We start from the raw sequence: 26205 nt of genomic DNA, 5'->3' as shown, positions 1-26205 counted from the left end.
CCAACCCCCAGGAAAAAGATCACCAGGCCCATCGAACTGGCGCGACAGATATGTGGGAGGACGTCCAGTCTTGCCTGTGGTACTGGATGGCATTCCCATGAGTGCCCTACTGGACACCGGGTCACAGGTCACCACCATCCCGTACGTGCTCTTCAAGCAGTACTGGAATGACTCGGATATTACCCGCTACCCTGACGACGACTTGAGTATCATCGCCAGCAATGGTCAGCCCGTGCCACAGATCGGATTTAAAGAGGTGACCATCAAAATTGGTAGAGTCGAACTGGCCGCACAGGGACTGATCATTGTAGATATTGACAAACATGAGAGTCACCCAAAAATAACTCTAGGAACTAATGTAATTGAAAATTGTCTTGCAGAGGTGATTTTCCTTTTACAGCAGGTTGCCAAGAATGCCAGCTCCGGCGAGCAGCGGGTGCTCCAGAAAGAGATCCGGGCACTGATGCAACGGCAACAAGTGGAACTCTCCGGCGGTGAGATTGGTAGCGTAAGAATGTGTGACCCTTTTCCTATTGCCATGCCCCCAAAAAGTGAAATGATGATTTGGTGCCGGGCAGCTATTGGTCTGAGAGGTAGAGATTACCAGGCAATGGTAGAACCAGTTTACTCAGACAGTAGGCCCACCATTTTGACAGCACGGGGGGTGGTCAATGTACGCCATGGGAGGGTGCCCGTTCGCATAATAAATATCGGGGAGAGGGAAGTGTACCTGCCCCGGTATGCCACGCTAGCCAAATTATATACCACTAATCAAAATTCTATACAATCTGTGGAACCCTTGCCTCCATCTCACCCGGAGGAAGGTAACGGCTCTAAGAAAGACATGGAGGACTGGTGTCAGCAACTACATCTGGGTACTGACTCCACTCCCTCACACCAGAAACAAGGAGTCTATCGGGTGGTTCAAGAGTATGAGAGAGTGTTTAGTAAACACCCGTTAGACTTCGGGCGAGTCAAGGGGGTAGAACACCGCATCCCCACGGGAGATCATCCTCCCATAAAAGAGAGGTATCGACCCGTACCCCCTGCACATTACCAACACGCCAAGGGGATGCTTAGAGACATGAAGGAGGCTGGGGTAATCCGGGATAGCTGTAGCCCCTGGGCAGCCCCACTAGTTTTAGTCAAAAAGAAAGACAACACCATGAGGATGTGTGTAGATTACCGGAAAATCAACCGTATCACACACAAGGATGCGTACCCCTTACCAAGGATAGAGGAGTCATTGGCTGCTTTAAGATCTGCTAACTTCTTCTCTACCTTGGATCTCACTAGCGGGTACTGGCAGGTTCCTGTAGCAGAGGCGGACCGGGAGAAGACCGCATTCACCACCCCGATGGGACTTAGCGAGTTCACCTGCATGCCGTTCGGACTCTGCAACGCCCCAGGAACCTTCCAACGATTAATGGAGTGCTGTCTGGGCCACAGAAACTTCGAGACGGTCCTGTTGTACCTGGACGATGTCATCGTATACTCCAAAACTTATGAGGACCACCTGAAACACCTGGCGGAGGTGTTCGAAGCTCTGGCGAGTTACGGCCTAAAGGTGAAACCCTCCAAGTGTCACCTCCTGAAACCAAAGGTGCAATACCTGGGACACGTGGTGAGCGCTGACGGAGTGGCTCCCGACCCCGATAAGATCACCGCAATTAAGGGATGGCCAAGCCCCTCCAGCGTAAAAGAAGTGCGGCAGTTCCTAGGGTTGGTAGGCTACTACCGAAGGTTTATTCCCGGTTTCACCAAAAAGGCAGCACCTATGCAGGACCTCCTGATAGGCCAGTCCCGGAAGGCCAAGAACCAGGAGCCGCCCTTCAAATGGGAAAAGCTAGAAGAAGAGTCCTTCCGCCAGCTGAAGATGGCCCTCACGGGGGATGAAATCTTGGCGTACCCGGACTATAGCCAGCCCTTCATCCTCTACACCGACGCCAGTAACATCGGGCTAGGAGCCGTACTGTCCCAGATTCAGCAGGGGAGAGAACGAGTAATCTCCTATGCCAGCCGAAAACTGCGACCCACCGAAAGGAACCCCGAAAATTACAGCTCATTTAAGCTAGAGTTCCTGGCCGTGGTATGGGCAGTCACCGAGCGCTTTAGGCATTACCTCGCTTCTTCCCGGTTCACCGTATACACGGATAACAACCCGCTGACACACCTGGACACGGCAAGACTCGGTGCCCTGGAGCAGAGGTGGATGGCCCGTCTGTCCAACTACGAGTTCACAATTAAATACCGGGCAGGGCGCTCCAATACCAACGCGGACGCCCTGTCCAGGATGCCCAACCTGCCGGACGGAGGAGAAGATCCGGAGGGACTGGAAGAAGTTGAACTCCCTGCGTTCCACCGTCATGGGACTATCCAGTATTCCCACCGGGTAAGGAGTAAGCAGGCTGCTACGTTGAACCCCTTACCTCACTACAACTGGGCGGAAACGCAAGACAGCGACCCTGCCGTCCGACTGGTGAAGGAGATGCTGACTCGCCCGGAGGCTAGCCTGGAATCAGACGCTCCAGAGGAAGCCAAACAACTATGGGCAGAGAAGAGTCGACTGTTCCTTTACAAGGGGAAGTTGTGCCGCAGAATGGTTAACTCCAGGACGCATGAACTACTCTGGCAAGTAGTGGTGCCACGAAGAGACGCAGCCATGGTGATGGAGGCATACCACGACGGAGCTGGACACTTCGGGTGGAAAAAGCTGGAGTTCCTGCTGCGCGAGCGGTTCCACTGGGTAGGCATGAGGGGAACCATCGAGAAGTGGTGCAGAGACTGTGGCCCGTGCAATCTGAGAAGGAAGGACCGGGCCAGCCAGAAGACTCCCCTGCAGTCCATCGTCACCCGGCAACCGTTGGAACTGGTAGCCTTGGATCATGTAAAACTGACCCCCAGCAGAAGTGGCTACGTCTACGCATTAACCATCGTGGATCATTACTCCCGGTTTCTGGTTGTCGTCCCCGTCAAGGACTTAACGGCTCGAACAGCAGCTAGAGCCTTCCAGCAGCACTTTTGCCGTCCACACGGGTACCCGGACCAAGTGCTGACGGACCAGGGACCTGCCTTTGAAGCGGAGGTCTTCCAGGAATTCTGCAATCTGTATGGCTGCCGGAAGATAAGGACGACACCCTACCATCCGCAAACTAATGGACTTTGTGAGAAAATGAACCAGGTGGTAATGGATCTTCTAAAAACGTTGCCCCTGGAAGAACGCAGTCTGTGGCCTGAGAAGTTGCCCGATCTGGTGGACCTATACAACCACATCCCGGTAGGTTCCACCAACTGTACCCCGGCTTACCTAATGAGGGCAAGACCTGGTAAGTTACCTGTTGACCTGGAAATGGGAGTCCTGACGCCCGAGGACACTTCACCAGAAACGGACTGGGACACAGAGAGGCAGCAGCAGTACCGGAAAGTACAGGAGAGCGTGGAGCGAAGTCTCTGTCAGGCTAGGGAAAGACAAGAGAAGACTTACAACCAGTATGCTCCCGCTGTTCCCCTGGTACCCGGAGAGCAGGTCTTGAAGAGGAAGAGACGGCTCCACAAGTTGGACGACCAGTGGGAGAAGGACCCGTACACCGTACTGCCCTCAAGCCACGAGAACCCGAAGGTCTGTACCATCAGTAAAGACGGAGGGGAAACCACAGCCATTGTATCCCGGGACCACCTGAAGAAGTGCCCCGAACAACTGAGGAACCCTGAGGAGGAACAGGAAGACCATCGACCCGTGGAAGAAAGGGAAAATATGGTTAGTACCGTGCTCGGGGACTTCCCTCGGTCTTGGACTCAAGTAAATGGTGCAGTTGTGGTACCCGTACTCACCTTCCTCCAACCATCATCCCAAGAACCTACGGAGCAACGGGTAGAGCTGGAAGAGCAGCCGGTCCAGGAGGCAGAAGACTCCACCCAAGCGGAACAGGAGAATCCACCCTCTGCTTATAGTGAGCCTGCCGTACCCCTAGTGAGACAAAGAGCCGGTAGACAGCTGCCCAGTTTACCCTTGACAGCTCCTACACCCTGTAGTTCAGGGCCAGACAGTCAGCTCCGTAGGTCCACTAGGGCCACTAGAGGCCAGTTACCCGCACGTTGGAGGATCTAAATGTTTAAGTTGTTTTACAATGTTTACCTGTTTATTGTTGCTTGTGTGTAATTTTGTGTTTCTAGTTGTTTTTAGGAGTCTTCGGTGGATTTACCGGGAATCCTTTGTATATAGTTGGAGCGTAACCCAGGATGGACTAGAGACTGTTAAGGACTCGGGGTAGGACAGACCCCTACCTGGTTACGTCTCCCTGTGTTGGTGAAATGGACACCTTTGCTTTTCTTCAAAGACTGCACCCGGTTGCGGACATCCGTGACCATCTTATTGTGTTTCCTTATTGTATTTTATTGTTCTTTGATATACCTTGTTATATTTTTCTAAAAAGTGTTTAGTCCCGGAGTACTAAATTTCACTAGGGGGGAGTGTGACACCCCAGGGGTCTGGTTGTCACAGTGATAGAGATATTACGTCTGAGAGCAGGTGGGAGGTCCTTTGGTCAGGGATCCTGTGCATGCCACACCTCCTGCCCAGCCTTGGGAGGGGAAGAACTTCCCCTGTATAAACCCGGGGCTGAGGCAGGGTTAGTGAGTCCAGGAAGAGTAGAGACAAGAGCAGCATAGGAAGCAGCAGAGTCACAAGGAGTCAGGGGCTGGCAGCTAAAGAGCTCGCCCTGACTAAGAAGATTCTTTACCGGACCCGGAGTCCGAGGCTGTGGGGACTAACTTCTACCCAGCAGCAGAATCCGTCAGGCAGGGGATTTCAGGTCCCCTGGCCCAGAAGCCCGAAGGCCCGGTCACACGCGTGGGACCAGCACCGCCATCGTGGAGCGGAAGCCATTAGAAGGCCCCGAGTCACCGGCCATACGGGTGAGCACCACACGGTACACTCAGGGACGTGGGCTACTTACATCAGCTTCTAGCAAGGTAGCCAGAAGAGTACAGTCAGCTTGGGAGGCCTACAACTACGCCTGGCCAGGGGAGATCCCATCTGCTCAAGGACTGACCAGGCCCCGTTCGCTAGCAAGTACTCCGGGAGGGTCTATCGTTGTTACCAGTAAAGACCCTGAACGCTACCATACCGTCTCTGAGTGGTTCCTGCTACCCCCATCATCCACGTCGGCTGCCCTGAGGCCATACCCCTCCCGTTGGGGGTTATACTATCACGCTGCACCATCCTTCCACCGGCCTCAACGGTCTGCCCTGCAGCAGCAGCCCCCTGGCTGCATTCAACGGGTGGCGTAGTCATCAACCATTTTCTACCGCTAACAGACTGCCGTCCAGTTTGACTCCCTGGGCACGGACCGGGTCACCGCCACGAGACTACAACCCTAAACAGATCCGGCTCCGGGTAAGCTCCCGCGTGCGCAACGCAGCGCGACACAGGCCCAGGGGCGCGTCAGGAAGAGGAGATAGTGGGGAGTAGGGAAGGATCCTTTACATTCTTTACTCTTATGGATATATCAGGTGAGGAGTGGCAGAAGGCGTGGAATGAATTTCAGCCTCCCAAATGGCCCACTGCAAAAATCAGCATCTTACATTAGCCAGAATTGCCAAATTGGTAGTTAAGCCTTGAGTGAACCTATAGCTATAAATAAATAAATAATTTTGAATGTGATAAAAACTACAGTACTCGGCAGCAGCCACTAAAAAATATATGGTGCTGAGAACAGCAGATACCAGCTGATTGGTTTAGGAGCCGAGCGGGGGGCCCCACCGATCCTATACTGGTGATGGTGGATAGGTCATCAATACGTTAATGCTAAAGTTCTTGCATACTTCCTAAAATATGGTGTTCACTTCAGTGTGCTGCTATTTAAGTGTATTGAATGGCTGGTTATCATATCATTGCATTACTTAAGTAAATTACTTGTGTATTAATGAAAGTCATTTTCACCATTATATTTTACAGAAAAACCTGCACCCACCACATCAGCTGCAGTATCAGATTGTTACACTGGAAATGGTGACAGTTATAGAGGAACAATCTACCTGACGATTTCAGGTAAAAGATGTCAGGAATGGAGCTCTATGGTGCCTCATAAACATACAAAAACTCCCGATAAATATCCAAATGGGTGAGTAAAGTTTTCATTGGACTATGACATTTTAAGTGAACCTGCCATGACCAGAAACATTATTTACCAACAGAAATAGGGTTACTCCGCAGGTAAATAGTGTTAAAATCATGTTAGGCAACCGCACTGGAACCTCAGTGGCTATAGGGAGAAAATAGTGGACTTACAGGTGCATCTCACAAAATTATAATATCATCAGAAAGTTAATTTATTTCAGTTCTTCAATACAAAAAGTGAAACTCATATATTATATAGAGTCATTACAAACAGAGTGATCTATTTCAAGTGTTTATTTCTGTTAATGTTGATGATTATAGATTGCAGCCAATGAAAACAAAAAAGTCATTATCTCAGTAAATTAGAATACTTTATAAAACAGCTTGAAAAATGATTTTAAAATCTGAAATGTATGTTCAGTAAATGCTCTCAATACTTGGTCGGGGCTCCTTTTGCATCAATTACGGCATCAATGCGGCGTGGCATGGAGGCGATCAGCCTGTGGCACTGCTGTGGTGTTATGATAGTAGCCTTCAGCTCGTCTGCATTGTTGGGTCTGGTGTCTCTCATCTTCCTCTTGACAATACCCCATAGATTCTCTACGGGGTTAAGATCAGGTGAGTTTGCTGGCAAATCAAGCACAGTGATACTGTTGTTTTTAAACCAGGTATTGGTACTTTTGGCAGTGTGGACAGGGGCCAAGTCCTGCTGGAGAATGAAATTTCCATCTCCAAAAAGCTTGTCGGCAGAGGGAAGTTTAAAGTGCTCTAAAATTTCCTGGCAGACGGCTGCGCTGACTTTGGTCTTGATAAAACACAGTGGACCTACACCAGCAGATGACATGGCACCCCATCCATCACTGACTGTGAAAACTTCACACTAGACCTCAAGCAGCTTGGATTGTGGCCTCTCCACTCTTCCTACAGACTCTGGGACCTTGATTTCCAAATGAAAATTGAACTCTGGGCCCTTGTGGAGTGTGTCAATGACTGCCTTCTGGACATCTATCAAGTCAGCAGTTTTCCCCATGATTGTGGAGCCTACTGAAACAGACTAAGGGGCCTTTTTAAATGCTTAGGAAGCCTTTGCAGGTGTTTTTAGTTAATTATTCTAGTTTACTGAGATAATGACTTTTGTGTTTTCATTGGCTGCAATCTATAATCATCAACATTACAGAAATAAACACTTGAAATAGATCACTCTGTTTGTAATGACTCTATATAATATGAGTTTCACTTTTTGTATTGAAGAACTGAAATAAATTAACTTTTTGTTGATATTCTAATTTTGTGAGATGCACCTGTATATCCTCCCTGTGGCCACTCGCCTCCAGACATAGGGGCGATTGTAATCACTTTGATCGACAGATTGCATTGCACACATACACTGCACACATATGCTGCAGTGCATTCCGTCAGTCAAAGCAGCAGGGAGTGATTGCAGCTGCGCTCACTGCAGCTTGTAATGAATGATGAAAAAGGAATTATAATAGTGACAATTAATATGGTGAAATCTGCAGCATCTTAGGATGTACATGTATTGTCTGTATTACATGTACATGTAATGTCTGTAGATAACCAGAAGAGGGCAGCAGACTGTAATAAAGTGCAACGTGCAGCAGCAGGAGTGAGAATGCGAGATCTGCATGGTTGGTATGCCTCACAAATACCCCACCCCCCAAAAAAAAATTATATATATATTATAGATTATATCCCTTATAGATTTGAAGTAGTTTCATATCTGTGGCATGTCAATTATTTCAGCTTTTTGCCACATTTGTCACATATTCTAATGAATGTGGGAAAAATGCATCAAACACCAGGCAAAAAAGCACATATTTTATGCTGCATTTTTCCTGACAACATTTTAGTATGTGCAGCGGAAATGTCTGCAGCAAATACATAGCGTGTGCACATGCTCTTCAGTTTTCTCTTACTTTGCCCATTTTTATTAATCATTGTGCTCAGTGGCTTAACTAGAGTACCATGGGTTCCAATCCAAAATTTGGACCTGGACCCCCACCTCCATGTTGGCCAGATGTAAGGGCGTTTGCACTATTCTAGATCCTATAAAGACATATGGGTAATAGTGTCCCCATGATGGCATCTTCCTGTAATAATGTCCCCCCGTCCTGGCCCCTTTCTGTAATAATGTCATCCATTCATGGCCCCTTTCTGTAATTATTCCCCCTATCCTGGGGCTTTTCTGAAATAAAGTCCCCAGTCCTGGCCTCTTTCTGTAATAATGTTCCCCATCCTGGCCCTCATCCTGTAATAATGTCTCTCATCCTAGGTCCTATCCTGTTATAATATCCCCTGTTCTGGGCCTTTTCCTGTTATAATTTCACCCACCTTTGGCCCCTTCCTGGTATCATGTCCCCCCTCATGGGCCCCTTCCTGTTATAATGTCCCCCATCCTGAGCCCCTTCCAATAATAATGTCTCCCATCCTGGGCCTTTAACTGGTATAATATCCCCTGTCCTAGGTCCCTTACTGTAATAATTCCTGTAACAATGTCCCCCATCCTGGTATAATGTCCCCCATTCTATAATGTCCTGGGCCCCTTCCTGGTATTCTGACCTTATATCCTGGACCCCATTCTGGTATAATGACTAGTGTTGAGCGATACCTTCCGATATCAGGAAATATCGGATCGGATTGGATCGGACCGATACTCAAAAAGTATCGGATATCGCCGATTCCGATACCGGAAACCAATGCAAGTCAATGGGACACTAATATCGGAATGAAAATAAACCCTTTCTTTCCTTGTAGGTTAATTCTACATGAAGTAAAACAACTAAGAATAATGTAGAATGTATTATGCGAAAAGCCGGCAATTCATCAGCGCATACACCGGTACCCGACAATTTACAACAGAAAGAATAGAGCTTCACACATAGATTAGATAGATAGAAACATGTCAGTCACATATATATGAAGTACAGTGACAGTGTTGCTTACTGTACTTGTCATTTAGTGTAAAGGATTTATTTAAAAAAATAATAGTGTTTTCATGCACCGTCTCTTTAAGAAAGCCGGCCGGCAATTCAGCATCGGTACCCGACAATTTATAACAGACAGAATAGAGCTTCGCACATAGATTAGATAGATAGAAACATGTCAGTCATACATATATGAAGTACAGTGACAGTGTTGCTTACTGTAATTGTCATTTAGTGTAAAGGATTTATTTAAAAAAATAATAGTGTTTTCATGCACCGTCTCTTTAAGAAAGCCGGCCGGCAATTCAGCAGTGGTACCCGACAATTTAGAATAGAAAGAATAGAGGATCACACATAGATTAGATAGATAGAAACATGTCAGTCACATATATAAGAAGTACAGTGACAGTGTTGATTACTGTACTTGTCATTTAGTGTTAAAATAAAGGATTTATTTAAAAGAAAAATGGCGCGGGGTTCCCCTTAATTTTAGTCTCTAGCGGAGGTTAAGCAGACAGCTGGGGCAGATGTTTGAAGCCTGGGAAGGGGGTAATACCCACGGAGCTTCCCAGGCTACTAATATCAGCCCCCAGCTGAATACCTAGCCCTTACTAGCTATTAAAATGGGGGACCCCCCCAAAAAAATGACGTGGGGTCCCCCCTATTTTTATAGCTAGCAAAGGCTAGGCAGACAGCTGGGGGCTGATATTAATAGCCCAGGAAGGGAGCCATGAATATTGGCCCCCTCCCAGGCTAGAAACACCAGCCGTCAGCCGCCCCAGAAATGGCGCATCCATAGGATGCGCCAATTCTGGCACTTAGCCTCGCTCTTCCCACTGCCCTGTAGCGGTGGCAGTGGGATAATAGGGCTGGGGTTGATGTCAGCTTATAATGCCAGCTGACATCAAGCCCAGGTTAGTAATGGAGAGGCGTCTATAAGACACCCCCATTACTAACCCCATAGTGAAAGTTAAAAAAAAAAACACAAACACCCAGAATAAAGTCCTTTAATTGAAATAAACACACAATTCTTTATTGTTCTAAATTAAACCATACTTACCGTCACGCCCATTCCAGCTGAAGCCAACGATCTCCTGCAATAAAAGAAAAATAATAAAGCAACCTCATCCTTACCTTTCCATGGTTCCCACGACGGCTCCAGCTCTGCTACATTGAGATGACAGGCTGGACCGCAGCAGAACGCTGCCATCCAGCCTGTCATCCCGCAGACACTGAGAAGCGCAGGCATGCTTGCGCTCCTCAGTGTCTCTCTGTGACGGCATCCAGATGAGCCGACAATGAACTCGGCTCACCTCATGCACGTAACTGACAGCGTGGGAGAATTCTCACGCTGAAGCGCTGAGTGCAGGAGAATTTTCCCACGCTGTCAGTGACGTGCATGAGGTGAGCCGAGTTCATTGGACATGACCTCACCTCATGCACGTCACTGACAGCGTGGGAAAATTATCCTGCACTCAGCGCTTCAGCGTGAGAATTTCCCCACGCTGTCAGTGACTTGCATGAGGTGAGCTCATGTCCAATGAACTCAGCTCACTTCATGTACGTCACTGACAGCGTGGGAGAATTCTCACGCTGAAGCGCTGAGTGCAGGAGAATTTTCCCACGCTGTCAGTGACGTACATGAGGTGAGCCGAGTTCATTGGACATGACCTCGGCTCATCTTTATGCCGTCACAGAGAGACACTGAGGAGCGCAAGCATGCCTGCGCTTCTCAGTGTCTGCGGGATGACAGGCTGGATGGCAGCGTTCTGCTGCGGTCCAGCCTGTCATCTCGATGTAGCAGAGCTGAAGCTGTCGTGAGATCCATGGGAAGGTAAGGATGAGGTTGGTTTATTATTTTTCTTTTATTGCAGGAGATCGTTGGCTTCAGCTGGAATGGGCGTGAGGGTAAGTATGGTTTAATTTAGAACAATAAAGAATTGTGTCTTTATTTCAATTAAAGGACTTTATTCTGGGTGTTGTGTTTTTTTTAAATACTTTACTAGAAATTCATGGTGGTCATGTCTAATATTGGCGTGACCCCATGAATTTCGGGCTTAGGGCCAGCTGATAATGCCAAGCTGGCCTTAACCCCTTTATTACCCAGTGAGCCACCGCACCAGGGCCCTGGATGAGTTGGGTACAGCGCCAGAAGATGGCGCTTCTATGAACGCGCCATTTTCCGGGGCGGCTGCGGACTGCAATTTGCAGCGGGTGGGGCCCAGAAAGCCTGGGCCTCCCTGCGCTGCAGATTCCAGCCCCCAGCTGCCTAGTTGTACCTGGCTGGACACAAAAATAGGGCGAAGCCCCACGTATTTTTTTTTTTAATTATTTCATGAAATTCATGAAATAATTAAGAAAAAAAGGGCTTCCCTATATTGTTGTGTCCGGCCAGGTACAAATAGGCAGCTGGTGGTTGGGGGCAGCCCGTTCCTGCCTGCTGTATCTGGCTGGACCCAAATATAGTGCGAAGCTCCACGTCAATTTTTTTTTAATTATTTCATGAAATAATTTTTTTAAAAAAGGGCTTCCCTATATTGTTGTGTCCGGCCAGGTACAAATAGGCAGCTGGTGGTTGGGGGCAGCCCGTTCCTGCCTGCTGTATCTGGCTGGACACAAATATAGGACGAAGCCCCACATCAATTTTTTTTTAATTATTTCATGAATTTCCTGAAATAATTAAAAAAAAATTGACATGGGGCTTCGCACTATATTTGTGTCCAGTCAGGTACAGCAGGCAGGAACGGGCTGCCCCCAACCACCAGCTGCCTATTTGTACCTGGCCGGACACAACAATATAGGGAAGCCCTTTTTTTCTTTATTATTTAATGAATTTCATGAAATAATTAAAAAAAAAAATACGTGGGGCTTCTCCCTATTTTTGTGTCCAGCCAGGTACAACTAGGCAGCTGGCGGCTGGAATCTGCAGCGCAGGGAGGCCCAAGCTTTCTGGGCCCCCCCCCCCCCCCGCTGCAAATTGCAGTCCGCAGCCGCCCCGGAAAATGGCGCGTTCATAGAAGCTGGATGTTGTACCTGGCTGGCATACAAAAATATGGCAAAGCCCACGTCAAAATTTTTGGGAAAAATTAATTAAAAAATAAATAATAATTTAGGGACTGCATCTTTATTAACTCCTCAAATGTCATTTAGTGTTAAAATAAAGGATTTATTTTAAAAAAAAAAAATGGCGTGGGATCCCCCATAATTTTAGTCTCTAGCGGAGGTTAAGCAGACGGCTGGGGAAGATGTTTGAAGCCTGGGAAGGGGGTAATACTCATGGAGCTTCCCCGGCTACTAATATCAGCCCCCAGCTGAATACCTAGCCTTTACTAGCTATTAAAATGGGGGACCCCCCCCAAAAAAATGACGTGGGGTCCCCCCTAATTTAATAGCTAGCAAAGGCTAGGCAGACAGCTGGGGGCTGATATTAATAGCCCAGGAAGGGTGCCATGAATATTGGCCCCCTCCCAGGCTAGAAACACCAGCCGTCAGCCGCCCCAGAAATGGCGCATCCATAGGATGCGCCAATTCTGGCACTTAGCCTCGCTCTTCCACGCTGCCCTGGTGCGGTGGCAGGGGGTAATAGGGCTGGGGTTCATGTCAGCGCCAGCTGCCATGAAGCCCAGGTTAGTAATGATGGGCGTCTATAAGACACCCCCATTACTAACCTACAAAGTGTTAAAAAGAAAAAACACAAACACCCAGAAAAAAATAATTTATTTGAAATAAAACACACCATTTTATTTAATTCTTAGTTTACTAAAAAAAAATAGTTACCTGTCCACGTTCCTGCGCTGATCTCCCATGCACAGCTGTCACATCTGGAGATGGTGACAGCTGTGCATGGCTGCTGTAAGCTCACACTGCCGGGAACACGTCCGCTCCCGGCAGCGGGAGCCACTGACTGAGGTCACCGGAGTGCAGTCAGTCAGCGCTGCTCCGGAGACCTCCTTTACGGCACTGCTGTACCGTGGGAATTTCTCACGATACAGCAGGGCCGTAAAGGAGCTGACCGTCGCAGCGTTGCCTGAACTCCGGTGAACCCGCTTATGCAGTGACGAGGCTGCTTTACGGCACCGTCATTCTAGCGGCGGCAGCGGTTCAGAGCGGTCACATTCTATATGGCTGCTCTAAACTGGAGATCTTCGTGGGACACTCGTGGACTACTACGGAGGGGTAAGGATAAGGTTGTGGTTTATTATTTTATATTTTATTACAGGAGATCGATGGCTTCGGGGAATTAGGTGTCTAGGTGAGTATAGGTGTAGTTTTTTATTTTTTACTTTATTTTAGGTGGCGATCGGCGGGGACAGGTAATGTATGAACTAATTTATTGTAGGTAACCACTGGCCACCAATGACATGTATTTAACATTTATTGGGGACACAGTAGGGCAATTTATATAGCAGGATCAGGCTGATGGGAACTACTGCTCCCATCGAGCTGATCCTGCTGGCAGGAGTGGACGGGGGACAGACATAGGCCGATGGGAGTAGTAGTGTCACATCGGCCTATGTCTGCCTGCACGCACACACCCGCACACATCGCACAGACACCGCGCACACACCCGCAGACATCGCACAGACACCGCACACCCCCCCAGACATCGCACAGACACCGCGCACACCCGCAGACATTGCACAGACACCGCGCACACCCGCAGACATCGCACAGACACCGCGCACACATCGCACAGACACCCACACACACCAATCATGACGGGTCTGGAAGGTGAGGCTGACCTGTGCGACCGTGGGAAAGTTCATGTGAGTTCATGCAATGCAGTCAAGCATGAACTCACATGAACCCTCTGAGGGCACCGCGGCTACTTCAAATGAACAGCTGATCGGCATCACCTGATACCTCAGCTGTTCATTTGAAATAACCGGCGGGAAAGCGCAGCACAGAACGGGAAAGCCGGCGGTGAAGTCTTTTCACTGCCGGCTTCCCCGCCCGGGTCCTTCGCTCCCCGCTCCTTGGTGCTGTGCTCCCCGCCCGGTCCTAACTTACGATCGGGATGGGAGGTGGCGAGGGGAGCGGAGGATCGGGGTGGGAGGCTGCGGGGAAGCAGTATGGGGCTGTGTGATTGTTTAAAAGCCGGCGGCTTTTTACCGCCCGCCGGCTTTTAAACAATCAGGAGAATTCTCCCACGCCGGGATGGCATTCTGATGACAGGCTGGATCTCAGCTGAGCGCTGCCATCCAGCTTGTCATCCTTCAGAGACCCTGCAGAGCGCAGGCATTATGGGAACTTCCGATTCCGGTATTCGATATTGTAAAAGTATCGGAATTAAGTATCGGAATTCCGATACCGTGAATATCGGCCGATACCCGATATTTCAGTATCGGAATGCTCAACACTAATAATGACCCCCATCCTGAACCGCTTCCTTGTATAATGACCTCCATTATGGGTCCCTTCCTGGTATAATGACCCACATCCTGGACCCCATTCTGGTATAATGAACCCTGATCCTGGGCTCCACCTTTGTATAATGAACGCCATCCTGTGGCCGTTCCTGGTATAATGTCCGTTCTGATTTCCAAAAAATAAACAATTCTTCTTACTTTCCTCTGCCCACGATGTCCTCTTTTGTAGCTGGCAGCTGACTTCCGTGTATCGGCACAGACAGCGCATAACGTCACTGCCATGTACCGCTCGTGACTGGCATGCGACATCAGCTGCCGGCCTTTGATTGACTGGCGATGTGTATTGCAGCGCAGGGAGCCAGCCGGTCTCTGTGCTGCAATACACTTCAGCTGAATGTGCATCTTTGGATGTACATCCAGCTGAAGTCGGCGCTGGCATGAGCCAGCCCTATCCTGCACTCGTTATGCCCCTGACTGTACTCACATAAACATCTGCATGTTCATGTAGCAAGAGCAATATCAGTTATATCCAAAATGTATTATAGAGGCAGAAATCCGAGGATGATACTGATTTGTGCTGCAGATGAGCCTCAAGTGTGCAGCAGATTTGCACAAACATTCTTCCCATTGTCAATCAAAGGCGACAATCCTGTATGTTTCCATGCAAAATAATGAACATACTTTTTAATATATATTCACATGCATAGGATAGGAATTGCTAACGGATTAGACGCAGATTTCTGTGTAGCATCCAAACCGAAATCTGTGTCAAATCAAACATATTTTAACAGAATGTCTTTACTATGCATTAACAATAATATTTTGTCTGACCTGCATTACACTGCCCTCTGGTGGCCGTTCTTATTTGTATTAACTCCCATTTTTTATGTATGCTTTTAAGGGCTCGTGAAGACGATTGTAGATTTTCTCATCCGAGAGAATCGGACTGATAATGCAAATGACAATCTGATCAAACTATGATCAGAGTTTGATCAGAGTGATCAATGTGTGATTGGATTCTCTCGGATGAGGAGAAGATGGAAAAAACGTTTCTGCATTGTGACAGTGCACGGAAATCGTACTGCACTCAGATGTTATCCGAGTGCAGTCTGATGATTTCCTTAGACTGATTGACTTACAAGATCTAGTGCGATTCGAATATCGTGCACAGCCCCATAAACTAACATTGGCCCGGGAACGATCCAATGTTTTGTCGGATAGCACTTGAACCGAAAATACGGCCGTCTGCACCTGCCCTAATAAATATTTCATACTAAACATAAATTTTGAACTAATTAACCTAAATAAAATATGGGCTAAATAAAATGGGCTAAATAAAAACTAGCAAGGGAGTATAATATACAGAACCCTCAGACCTCATTCAGACGTCCGATTTTTGCATATGAGTGCTATCTGTGGTTGTCTATGGGGCCATTTATATGTCCATGCTTTTTCGAGCGGAAAATTGCGGTGACATATCCCATTTTGACCTGAGGGTCGGATCAAAATTGACAATGCAGGTCTATGGGTCATTGAACGTATTCGAAGTGCGGTCCAATTTTCACGGACTATCAGAAAGGAGGTCGAGAAACTTTTTTTTTTTTTTCCACTTATGAGAAAAATTTATGACATTTGGACTACAATCAGAGTCAGATCAAAATAATCAGTCCGTTTTTATCGTACATGAGAAAATCAGAAGTCTGAATGAGCCCTAATAGTGTGTTCAGGCTCGCTCATATGCAGTTTGCATACTTGATATCATGTGACAACTATTCTCTCCTCTACTTCTCTCAATGGTCTCCTTTAAGATAAAAAAGTAGTTGGCATCTCAAGTATGCAAATCTCAGATAAGCAGTCACGTGAAGACCACAAGGAATATGAAACAGAGTGAACACAAAAGCTATTTTTTTTAAGAATGTATTTATAGTAGAAAAATAAACAAAAATGGACCTATAGAAGTGTAATATGGTACTGACCCACTGAGTAAAGTTAAGAATGTATTTAGGCAGTGCAGTCAAGAGTGTAAAGTTTAAAATACAAAATCAAAGGCTGAATTGCAGTTTTGTTTATACTCTTCTCTGTAAAGTGTTAATAAAATGTTGGCAGAGTAAATTAACTTTTTTTATTTAATGAATTTATCCAGCATTGAAATTATGAAACTTTGCTAATCACATTATCAGGGGATTTTCATTTCTGTTAAAAAAAATGTATGCAAGTGGCTATTTGCCTGTCTATAACTGCATAGATATCAGAACATATTGATTTGGAGTACAAATGCTAGCAGTGAGAGTGTCAGCTCCTGTCTCCTTCTCTGAATGTTGTGTTTATCAGAACAATCTCTGCAGCAGCTTATCCCCAGAGTTAGGCTGGTTTCACACATCCGGATATTTCCGGTACCAGAGATATCGGTGCCCCATGTGCCCGTGTGTCCATGTGTGTTTTACATGTGGCATCCGTGTGCGGCACGTGTGCCGCATCTGGATCACATGGACGGGTGTTTGGGAAGCAGCTCTATAGGTAGCGCTGATCCCAGGCGCCAGTGCGGATCACAGCGCCAGCAGGGAACCATGATAAGGGCAGCGTTCAGCACCAACGCCTGTGATCAGCACCGGCAGGGACCATAATGAGGGTAGTAGTAGTGTACTCTCAGTGTCCCCACCTGTAAAATTAAGAATAAAATAATAAAATCCTTATACTCACCTCTCCTAGGTGTCCCCTGCTGTCATCCATGCGAGCTGCTGCCCAGGGGTTAGTATTGGAGAGGCGTTTATAAGACACCCCCATTACTAACCCCCATAGTAAGTTTGAAACAAACACATAGCAAGAATAAAATCCTTTATTTGAAATAAAACTCAACTCCCTGTTTTACAAATTTGTAAAAAAATAAAAAATACAGTAAGGCTGTGCTCCCACGATGCGTTTTTTAAGCGTTTCCGCAGCAGCAAAATCGCTGCAGAAACGCTTAAAAAACGCATGGTAGAAGGCCTGCCATGGTCCCCAATGATAATCCGCATGTGCTGTGCACATGCTGCGGAAATTTCCGCTGCGGATTATCATTGCGGAAAAAAACGCAGCACTACCAATTATTTTGCGGAAGTGATGCGTTTTTGCCGCCATTGACTTGCATTAGACTGCATGGATTACGCATCACTGCATAAGTAGATGCGCATTCCATGCGTTCTAATGTGCGGATCGTACCCGGGTCTAGAGGAGAGGAGATTCTCCTCCGGACCTGGGTACCATTGAAAACTGTAAAAAAAAGAATAAAATAAAAAATAAATATGATACTTACCTTCTGGCGGCCCGCGGTGCGCTCCTCCTTGCTTGGCAGCAGTTCGCGATGGAATGAAGGACCTGCGCTGACGTCAGAGTCATGTGACGGGTCATGCGACGCTGACGTCGGCAGGTCCTTCAGTGTACTGCTGCCGGCAGCTGGGACGGAGGAAATCAAGACAGCATGGGCCATCAGAGGGTAAGTATATATTTATTTTTTTTATTTTTTTACATTCTCTCGGGTCACAGTATATAAATCCATGCTGTTTGCATGGATTTTTATAGTGTGACCAAGTTGTCAAGCACTTTCTAAGTGATGCTAAAATCGATTGGAAAGCGCTTGTCAACCCGCATGCGGAAATGCAAGTGAAGAACGCTTCACTTCCGCTTGTCCCTGGCAGGAAAACGCATGTAAATGATTTGTAAAGCTTCCTAAATTCCTATTGTGACATGCAGAAGTAATGCTAAGCATCCAGCAACTGTTTTTTAATTGTTATGATCTGCTACAAGCACTAAGGAAAGACAGGAGATCTGTCCCTACAATAGAACTAAGCTGGATCCCTACGATGTAACGGGGAACCTGATCCTGCGATCAGACCCGCTAAAGTCCTCGGCTAGTCTGAACGAAGACCTATAGATGTGAGGAAGGTATCCCTATAAGAACTAGGGACTGGGAGAAAGATGGACACCTCCTAGCAGAAATTGTAGCAGAAATAAGACAAACAAACAACACAGAACATAGAGGTCCGAAGACCTAGCAAAACTGACTGAGAAAGATAACAGAGCACCAAGCTAGGTCAAGAGTAGAAATTACAATGAAGTCCAGCAAGGCCAGGAGGGCGGAGCAGGATTAAATATGCAAAAAAGGTCATGTGACCAGCATAATAGAAAAAACCTAACAGGAGAGTTCTAACAGTACCCCCTCTTCTATGAGGATCCTCCGGATCCCCTAGGCCCAGGCTTATCAGGAAACCTCTTGTGAAACGCTCTGACAAGTCTGGAAGCAGAAACATCATCCGCCCTCACCCATGAGTTATCCTCGGGTCCGAAACCCTTCCAAGCGACGAGATACTGCAAACTCCCTCTATACCGTCTAGAATTTAGGATGCGGGAAATTTCGTATTCCCCGTCCTCCACCACTGGAGGAACAGTGGCAGAGGCGTCTCCATCCGACACATAAGCTCTTTTCAACAGAGAAACATGAAACACCGGATTAATCTTCCAGGAGGTAGGAACCTCCAACCTAACAGCAGATTGGTTAACTACCTGAAGCACCTTAAAGGGACCTACAAACTTGGGACCCAATTTTTTAGAAGGAATCCTAAACCGCAGATTCTTAGAGGACAACCAAACCATGTCACCAATAGCAAACAAAACCTCTTGCCGTTTCCTATCAAAGTACCTCTTAGATTTTTTGTTAGCCTCCTGAAGATTACCACGCACATCCGTCCAAACTCTCTCTAAATCACCGGAAAAACTCTCCTCCTCAGGCACAGCCGATACCAATTTGGAGAATGACCCAAAAGACGGATGTCTCCCAGAACAACAAAAAAAAGGCGAACACCCAGCAGAAGAGGATGTATGGTTGTTAAGAGCAAACTCAGCAAGTGGCAGAAACTCAGACCACCCCTCCTGATTGTCTGCCACAAAACAACGCAAGAACTGCTCAACATCCTGATTCTTCCTTTCTGTCTGGCCATTAGACTCAGGATGATATCCAGATGAAAATGACAAATGAACTCCCAACCTGTCACAAAAAGCACGCCAAAAACGAGCCACGAACTGAGGTCCCCTATCTGAAACAATGTCAGTAGGAACGCCATGTAGTCTGACAATTTCCTTGACAAAGGACTTAGCGAGTGTCTTAGCGCAGGGCAGTTTGATGAAAGGAACCAAGTGACACATCTTGCAAAAACGGTCCACGACCACCCAGATGACTGTGAAACCCTCAGAGGGGAGAAGGTCAGTAATAAAGTCCATAGCCAGATGTGTCCAAGGTGAACTAGGAACCTCCAGAGGGCAAAGCAACCCCGCAGCAGGAGTATGTGAAGACTTAGATCTAGCACACACCGTACATTGACGCACCCACTTAATGACTTCCTTCTGCCATCCAGGCCACCAAAAACTGCGACCCACAAGTCTCTTGGTCTCAGAAATTCCTGGATGACCTGCCAACCGAGACTCATGACACTCAACAAACAAATCTCTCCTAAAGGTCCTAGGCACAAACAACCTCCCATGGGGAGTATTAGATGGGGCATTCTCCTGTGCTTTAAGAATCTCATCTTCCAAAACGGAGTCCAATGCAGCAATCACAACACCTTCTTGTAAAATGCTCCCCTCCTCCTCAGCACCGACCATGGGAGAAAAGCTGCGAGACAAAGCATCAGCTTTAACATTCTTGGTACCCGGGATGTAAGTAACGGAAAAATTAAACCGCGAGAAAAAAAGTGCCCACCTAGCCTGACGGGCATTCAAGCTCTTGGCAGCATCAAGATAGATCAGATTTTTATGATCAGTGAAAACCTGAATGGGAAATTCAGCACCTTCCAAGAGATGACGCCAGTGTTCAAATGCGAGTTTAATAGCCAGCAATTCCTGATTACCAATATCGTAATTAAGTTCAGTCTCAGAAAAAATTTTTGAAAAAAAAGCACAGGGATGTACTCCATCCTTGTTTTTCTGAGACAACACCGCAACGACCCCCACCGAAGAAGCATCAACCTCAACCAAAAACGGCTTAGTCACATCAGGCTGCATAAGGATGGGAGCAGAGCTGAACCTCTCCTTTAGAAACACAAAAGCTTCAATGGCCTCAGTAGTCCACTGAACCGCATTAGCATCTTTCCTGGTGAGATCGGTCAGTGGTTTGACAATAATAGAAAATTTTTAATGAATTTTCTGTAATAATTGGCGAAACCCAAAATCCTCTGTATCGATTTCAAACCAATAGGCCTAGGCCATTCCTGAACCGCCTGAACCTTCACAGGGTCCATCTCAAAGCCCTCGCTGGAGATAATGTAGCCCAAAAAACTAATTCTCTGTACAGCGAACTCACATTTCTCCAGCTTAGCAAAAAGCGAATTGTCAATTAATAACTGTAATACCTCACGTACGCTCCGCCAATGAGACTCCAGATCCGGTGAATAAATCAAAATGTCATCCAAATACACAACCACATTTTTGCCGATCAAAGGTCTAAGGATGTCATTAATAAGATTCTGAAAAAATGCTGGAGCATTGGTAAGACCAAAAGGCATAACCAGGTTCTCAAAATGACCCACAGGAGTGTTAAAAGCAGTCTTCCATTCATCACCCTCCTTCATGCGCAACAAATTGTATGCCCCCCGGAGATCAATTTTAGAAAACCACTTGGCCCCCACTAACTGGTTAAACAAATCAGGAATCAATGGCAGTGGGTAAGGATTGCGTACAGTAATTTTATTAATCTCACGAAAATCCAGACAAGGACGTAAACCGCCGTCCTTTTTTTTAACAAAAAAAAATCCAACAGCCACAGGAGACTTGGAAGGCCTAATGTGACCGGCGGCCAAGCTTGTCTGTATGTATTTCTTCAAAGCCTTTCTCTCAGGAATAGTAAGATTAAATAAACAACTTTTAGGAAGAGTCGCTGCAGGGACAAATTCAATGGTACAATCATAGTCTCTATGGGGAGGCAAAATTTGTGACTCCTCCTTAGAAAAAACTCTCCAAAAATCCTGAATAGGTACAGGTAATTCCCCTTTTTCCACCGCAGCAATTCGTCCGTTACAACACTTGTCATAACACTTAGGGCCCCAGGACTTAATTTCATTGGTAGACCAATCCAGTACAGGATTGTGCAATTTTAACCAGGGTAACCCCAAAATTACTGGAGAAGGCAAATTATTTAATACCACCAAATTCAAATTTTCTTGGTGAATACCATTAATAGTGAGGGGAAATTCACAGACCTTGTGAGTAACACTCTTCAAGGGGGAGCCATCTACAGAAACCACAGCAATAGGGGATGACAAAGGTTTGGGTTTTAATTTAAGTTTTTCCAAGAATCCCCCATCAATCACATTCAGAGTAGAACCACAATCCACAAATACCCGAAATTCAATTAATTCTTCCTGAGCAGTGGTAGTAGCAGAAAGAAGTACACCCTTAGTATTTAAACAGGCTATACGGGCGTAACTGACCTTTTTTTTTCCTTTGTTCATACGAAGCACACAGTTCTTAATAAAATGGTCAGATTTCCCACAATAAAAGCACAAACCTTCAGAAGATCTGCGGTCTTTTTCCTGAGAGCGGGGTGCCATCGCCCCAATCTCCATCGGCTCTCCAAAGTCAGTACAGACCCTCTCAAGACTCGGAGCTGACATGGCAGAGGATTTACTCTCATCAACCCTTACACGCAGTCTCCTGTCCACCCGTATAGCTAATTGCATTGCCTCCTGCAAGTTTCCAGGTGTGGGATAAGCAATCAGCAAATCCTTAACCCTTTCACCTAGCCCCGCAAGAAACAAACTTTTCAAAGCTGAATCGTTCCACCCCACCTGGGCAGACCACCGACGGAAGTGAGAACAATATTTTTCCACATTACCTGATCCCTGCCTCAAACGTCTCAATTCAGTCTCAGCTGACGAGACACGATCAGGATCATCATACAACAAACCCAAAGCAGAAAAAAAACTATCCACTGATCTAAAGCATGGATCACTAGGTTGGAGAGAAAAGGCCCATCCCTGAGGTTCTTTGCGCAAAAGTGACATTATGAACCCTATGTGCTGTGATTCATCACCAGAGGATCTGGGTCTCAAACGAAAATACAACAAACAAGCATTTTTAAAGGAAAAAAAATTCTTCTTGATCACCAAATATAAATCAGGCAAACGTACCTTTTCTCTCCACAGAATGTGCTCCAGAACAGCTACTCACATGTTGTTGGAGCTCGGCCACCTCCAGAGAGAGTCCCTGCAGGCGTTGAGCCAAATCCTGAACCGACACCATGATGGAAACTGGAAGTCTTTCCTTAGAGATATTTTTGGGCTGGACTTACTGTTATGATCTGCTACAAGCACTAAGGAAAGACAGGAGATCTGTCCCTACAATAGAACTAAGCTGGATCCCTACGATGTAACGGGGAACCTGATCCTGCGATCAGACCCGCTAAAGTCCTCGGCTAGTCTGAACGAAGACCTATAGATGTGAGGAAGGGATCCCTACAAGAACTAGGGACTGGGAGAAAGATGGACACCTCCTAGCAGAAATTGTAGCAGAAATAAGACAAACAAACAACATAGAACATAGAAGTCCGAAGCACCAAGCTAGCTCAAGAGTAGAAATTACAATGAAGTCCAGCAAGGCCAGGAGGGCGGAGCAGGATTAAATGGGCAAAAAAGGTCATGTGACCAGCAAGATAGAAAAAAACTAACAGGAGAGTTCTAACACAAATAACACAAGCACAGGAGACAGAAAGTGTTGTGCTTCAGAAGCATCCAGCAACTAGAGGGGTTAACACAGTCACAGGAGACAGGGAGTGTTTTAGCAGAGTCCCAGGGGGATTGTGGGGAACTTGTTATTGTAGTCTGGCTGAAGCCAAAGATAAAAGTAGTGTGTTATCTGTATCTGACAGAAGTCAATTGAACAGGATTCAGATCAGGAGAGAAATTAAACAGAGATCAGATAAACTCCCTGAACTAATGGTGCAGAGTATTATCAGGCAGGAAGATAAGGATTGGAAGCAAGTGTGTCACAGGGATCATCTCCCTCATCAAACCCTCCCCCCTTCATCTCCATGCAGGATAAAGAATGCTGTGTACTATTGTGTTCTTGTGAAGGAAAAGCCTGTGGTTGTGTGTGCATAGAAGTGTGCTGCTAAGAGATCTAATCTATGCTGAATTATGCTACTGAAGAGACTGTAATACTGTGCCTTGCGAAGAAACTGCTGTATTGTTACTCTAACCGGTTGCTCAAGAAACTCAGATTGTACTGTAATAAAGATTGAGGCTGTAATATCCCTGAATTGCACTGGCCGTGCTTCAGATTAAATTCCACTGTTAAACTGTTGAAAAAGACTCTTGTCAGATGTGTCTGGTCAGCAATTGAATCTATCATGTGCCTGAGAGAAGCTGCAGCCTATGGTCGCCCTGAGTAACGGTTCCCCCAGGATTCCAAAGAATTCATGAAACCCGTCTCGCCCTATCTGATCCTAGCGGCGTGCGTGTAACACTATACTGGACAAAATTATATATAAGTAAAAAAAAAAACTTTTGTTACTTTTTAACTTGTATATACTGCTCCCTATAAGCACTCCGGAAATGGTAAAGTATACCAGACTTTGCAGAAAATTAGATCTGTAATTGGTCAAGTTATTAGGATGTTTTAAAACTTTATTGTCCAGTTAGCTTAGGTTAGAGGTAACAATGATTGTATGTACTACAATGCTACTGACAAATACAAATGGTCCCAAAAAAAGCTAGTGTTTACATGTCTACTTTGAAGAAAAAATAAAAAACCTGGATTGCGTCAATAAAATAGTTATAAAAATGTCTAGTCATAAAGACCAAAGCAGGCTTTGGAATGAAGGGGTTAAATAGCATTTTAGTACAATATCACATACTTTCACCTAGGCCCCAATTCATCAAACAGTTTTGGAATAAAGCAAGTTGAAATTTCCCAACATTTTTGCACATCTAAAAAATATGCAACTTTTTGCTTTATTATGCCAGCTCCCGCAAGTTTTGAAAAATGAGCGAAGCTTAGTGAGTAGTTTCGATGTCGAGCACAAGGGACAAATTCACCAGAATTAACTTCACAAAAGTTATGTAAATTACAACAGAAATGTGATCCAGTCCCTGATTTGGGACGTTTTTTACACTGCCACACACCTTTTAATGAATTTTACACATCTCTTACTCCAGTGCACAGTTCAGCAAAACTGGCATGAAAAACACCAGTAAGGATGAATCTTGGGTATAATTTTATTTTTCTCTTTCCCTCTGCAAACTAATTCATCATATGATATAAATTTATAATTCCTTAAGCTGTGTTCACACAAGTCAATTTTTTTATGCAAGTTTGACAAAAAAATGTACGGTTTGCAATGATTTAAACAAAAGATGTTGCAGTTTTACTGTGATTATGACAAAAAAATGCACCATGGCCTCAACAGGTGAACACCACATTAGAGCAGTCCATCTTTTTAGAGACTTAGGTACTCTTGTCGCATCTTTGATTTGCACTCTTGCCATTGGTTTAAATTTCCTTTTAAAAAAAAATACTAATGTTCAGAGTCAAGATTTGAAAGCTGTATTATGAAACCCATTTTGTATTTGCAGAGGACTTGAAAGAAATTACTGCAGAAATCCAGATAATGATAAGAGTCCATGGTGCTTCACCACTGACCCGAGTGTGCGATGGGAATATTGTAACTTGAAGAAATGTATTGAAACACCACAAATAGAACAAGAACCCATTCAGACAACAAAACCAACCATAGTCTCATCCAGCCCAGGTGAATTGTTATTTTATCAAACCCATTAAAGGGGTTATCCTATCAATCATTTTGAGGCCACATTCACATGTTCAGTATTTGTTCAGTATTTTATATCCGTATTTCTAAGCCAAAACCAGGAGTGGGTGAAAAATACAGAAGTGGTTTCTATTATACTTTTTCTCTGATTGTTCCTCTCCTGGTTTTGGCTTACAAATACTGAGATGAACAACTCACCAAATACTCAACGTGTGCACGTGGCCTAACACTAAAAATGTATGATGTTTATAGCTGTAAATTGCAAACATTGCTCATTTTTTCAGATCTATGCAATGAATATTATATTTAATGGAAGTCCATCTACACCTTTTATATCGTCTATCTTTTGCAGCATTCCCAATAAATTAATGTTTTGATTCATATGCAAATGGAGCATTAAGTGCTCGGGACATGATAGAGCACTTAAGAAGCCTCTGCCTCTCTAGGTTGTTTCCCGCTCATCACGAGCCACTTTCGCTCACTATCTGTGTGATATCAGAAGAAAGGCAAGGAGGTCATACAGTAAACTATGAACAAACCTAAAGAAGGTGGTGCTGGGTGTAACCTAGGGATGCAGAAGCTAGTTATGCTCTCTGTCACGCAAAGAGCACTCAATGCTGAATTTGCATAAGAATGAGAGTGACAATTTCTTGGGAATACAGCATCATATAGAAAATAGTGATCATGGATTTATGTTTAAAAGACCAACAGGTATATCCCCAATTATCCAGTTTTTTATTTTTTGGAGGGAGGTCATCTTATGGGCAAATTCCTTACTGGTAAAGAGACAACAGGAGAAAATAAAGTTATATTCTTGCTTGCTTCAAGCCATAGGATCAATGCAGAAAGCATTTACGGTCAGTGTTCCCTACACATTGAGAGCGGCTGTAATCACTCCCCAGCATTTTGATAATCAGTATCTGAACAGCCATGTTTAAAAAGGTGTCCACAGTCACAGCACATATTTGAGCAACAAAGAAA

At 45.7% G+C, this 26205-nt stretch overlaps 1 protein-coding gene across 1 annotated transcript in view; it reads left to right on the top strand.

The window, feature by feature from the left end:
- PLG (plasminogen) overlaps nt 1-26205 on the top strand; it is a 200331-nt gene that overhangs the window by 116618 nt on the left and 57508 nt on the right. The window contains exons 10-11 of the mRNA XM_073671410.1: nt 5957-6122; nt 25031-25206. Coding sequence (XP_073527511.1) covers nt 5957-6122; nt 25031-25206 — 342 coding nt within the window. The remainder of the gene's footprint in view (nt 1-5956; nt 6123-25030; nt 25207-26205) is intronic.

This window comes from Phyllobates terribilis, unplaced genomic scaffold, assembly GCF_046119375.1.
Source record: "Phyllobates terribilis strain yellow unplaced genomic scaffold, ASM4611937v1 Scaffold_3__8_contigs__length_932513732, whole genome shotgun sequence".
In the NCBI taxonomy this organism is placed as follows: domain Eukaryota; kingdom Metazoa; phylum Chordata; class Amphibia; order Anura; family Dendrobatidae; genus Phyllobates; species Phyllobates terribilis.
Note: the sequence above shows the minus strand (reverse complement) of the source record. Positions and strands in the feature narration are given on the sequence as shown.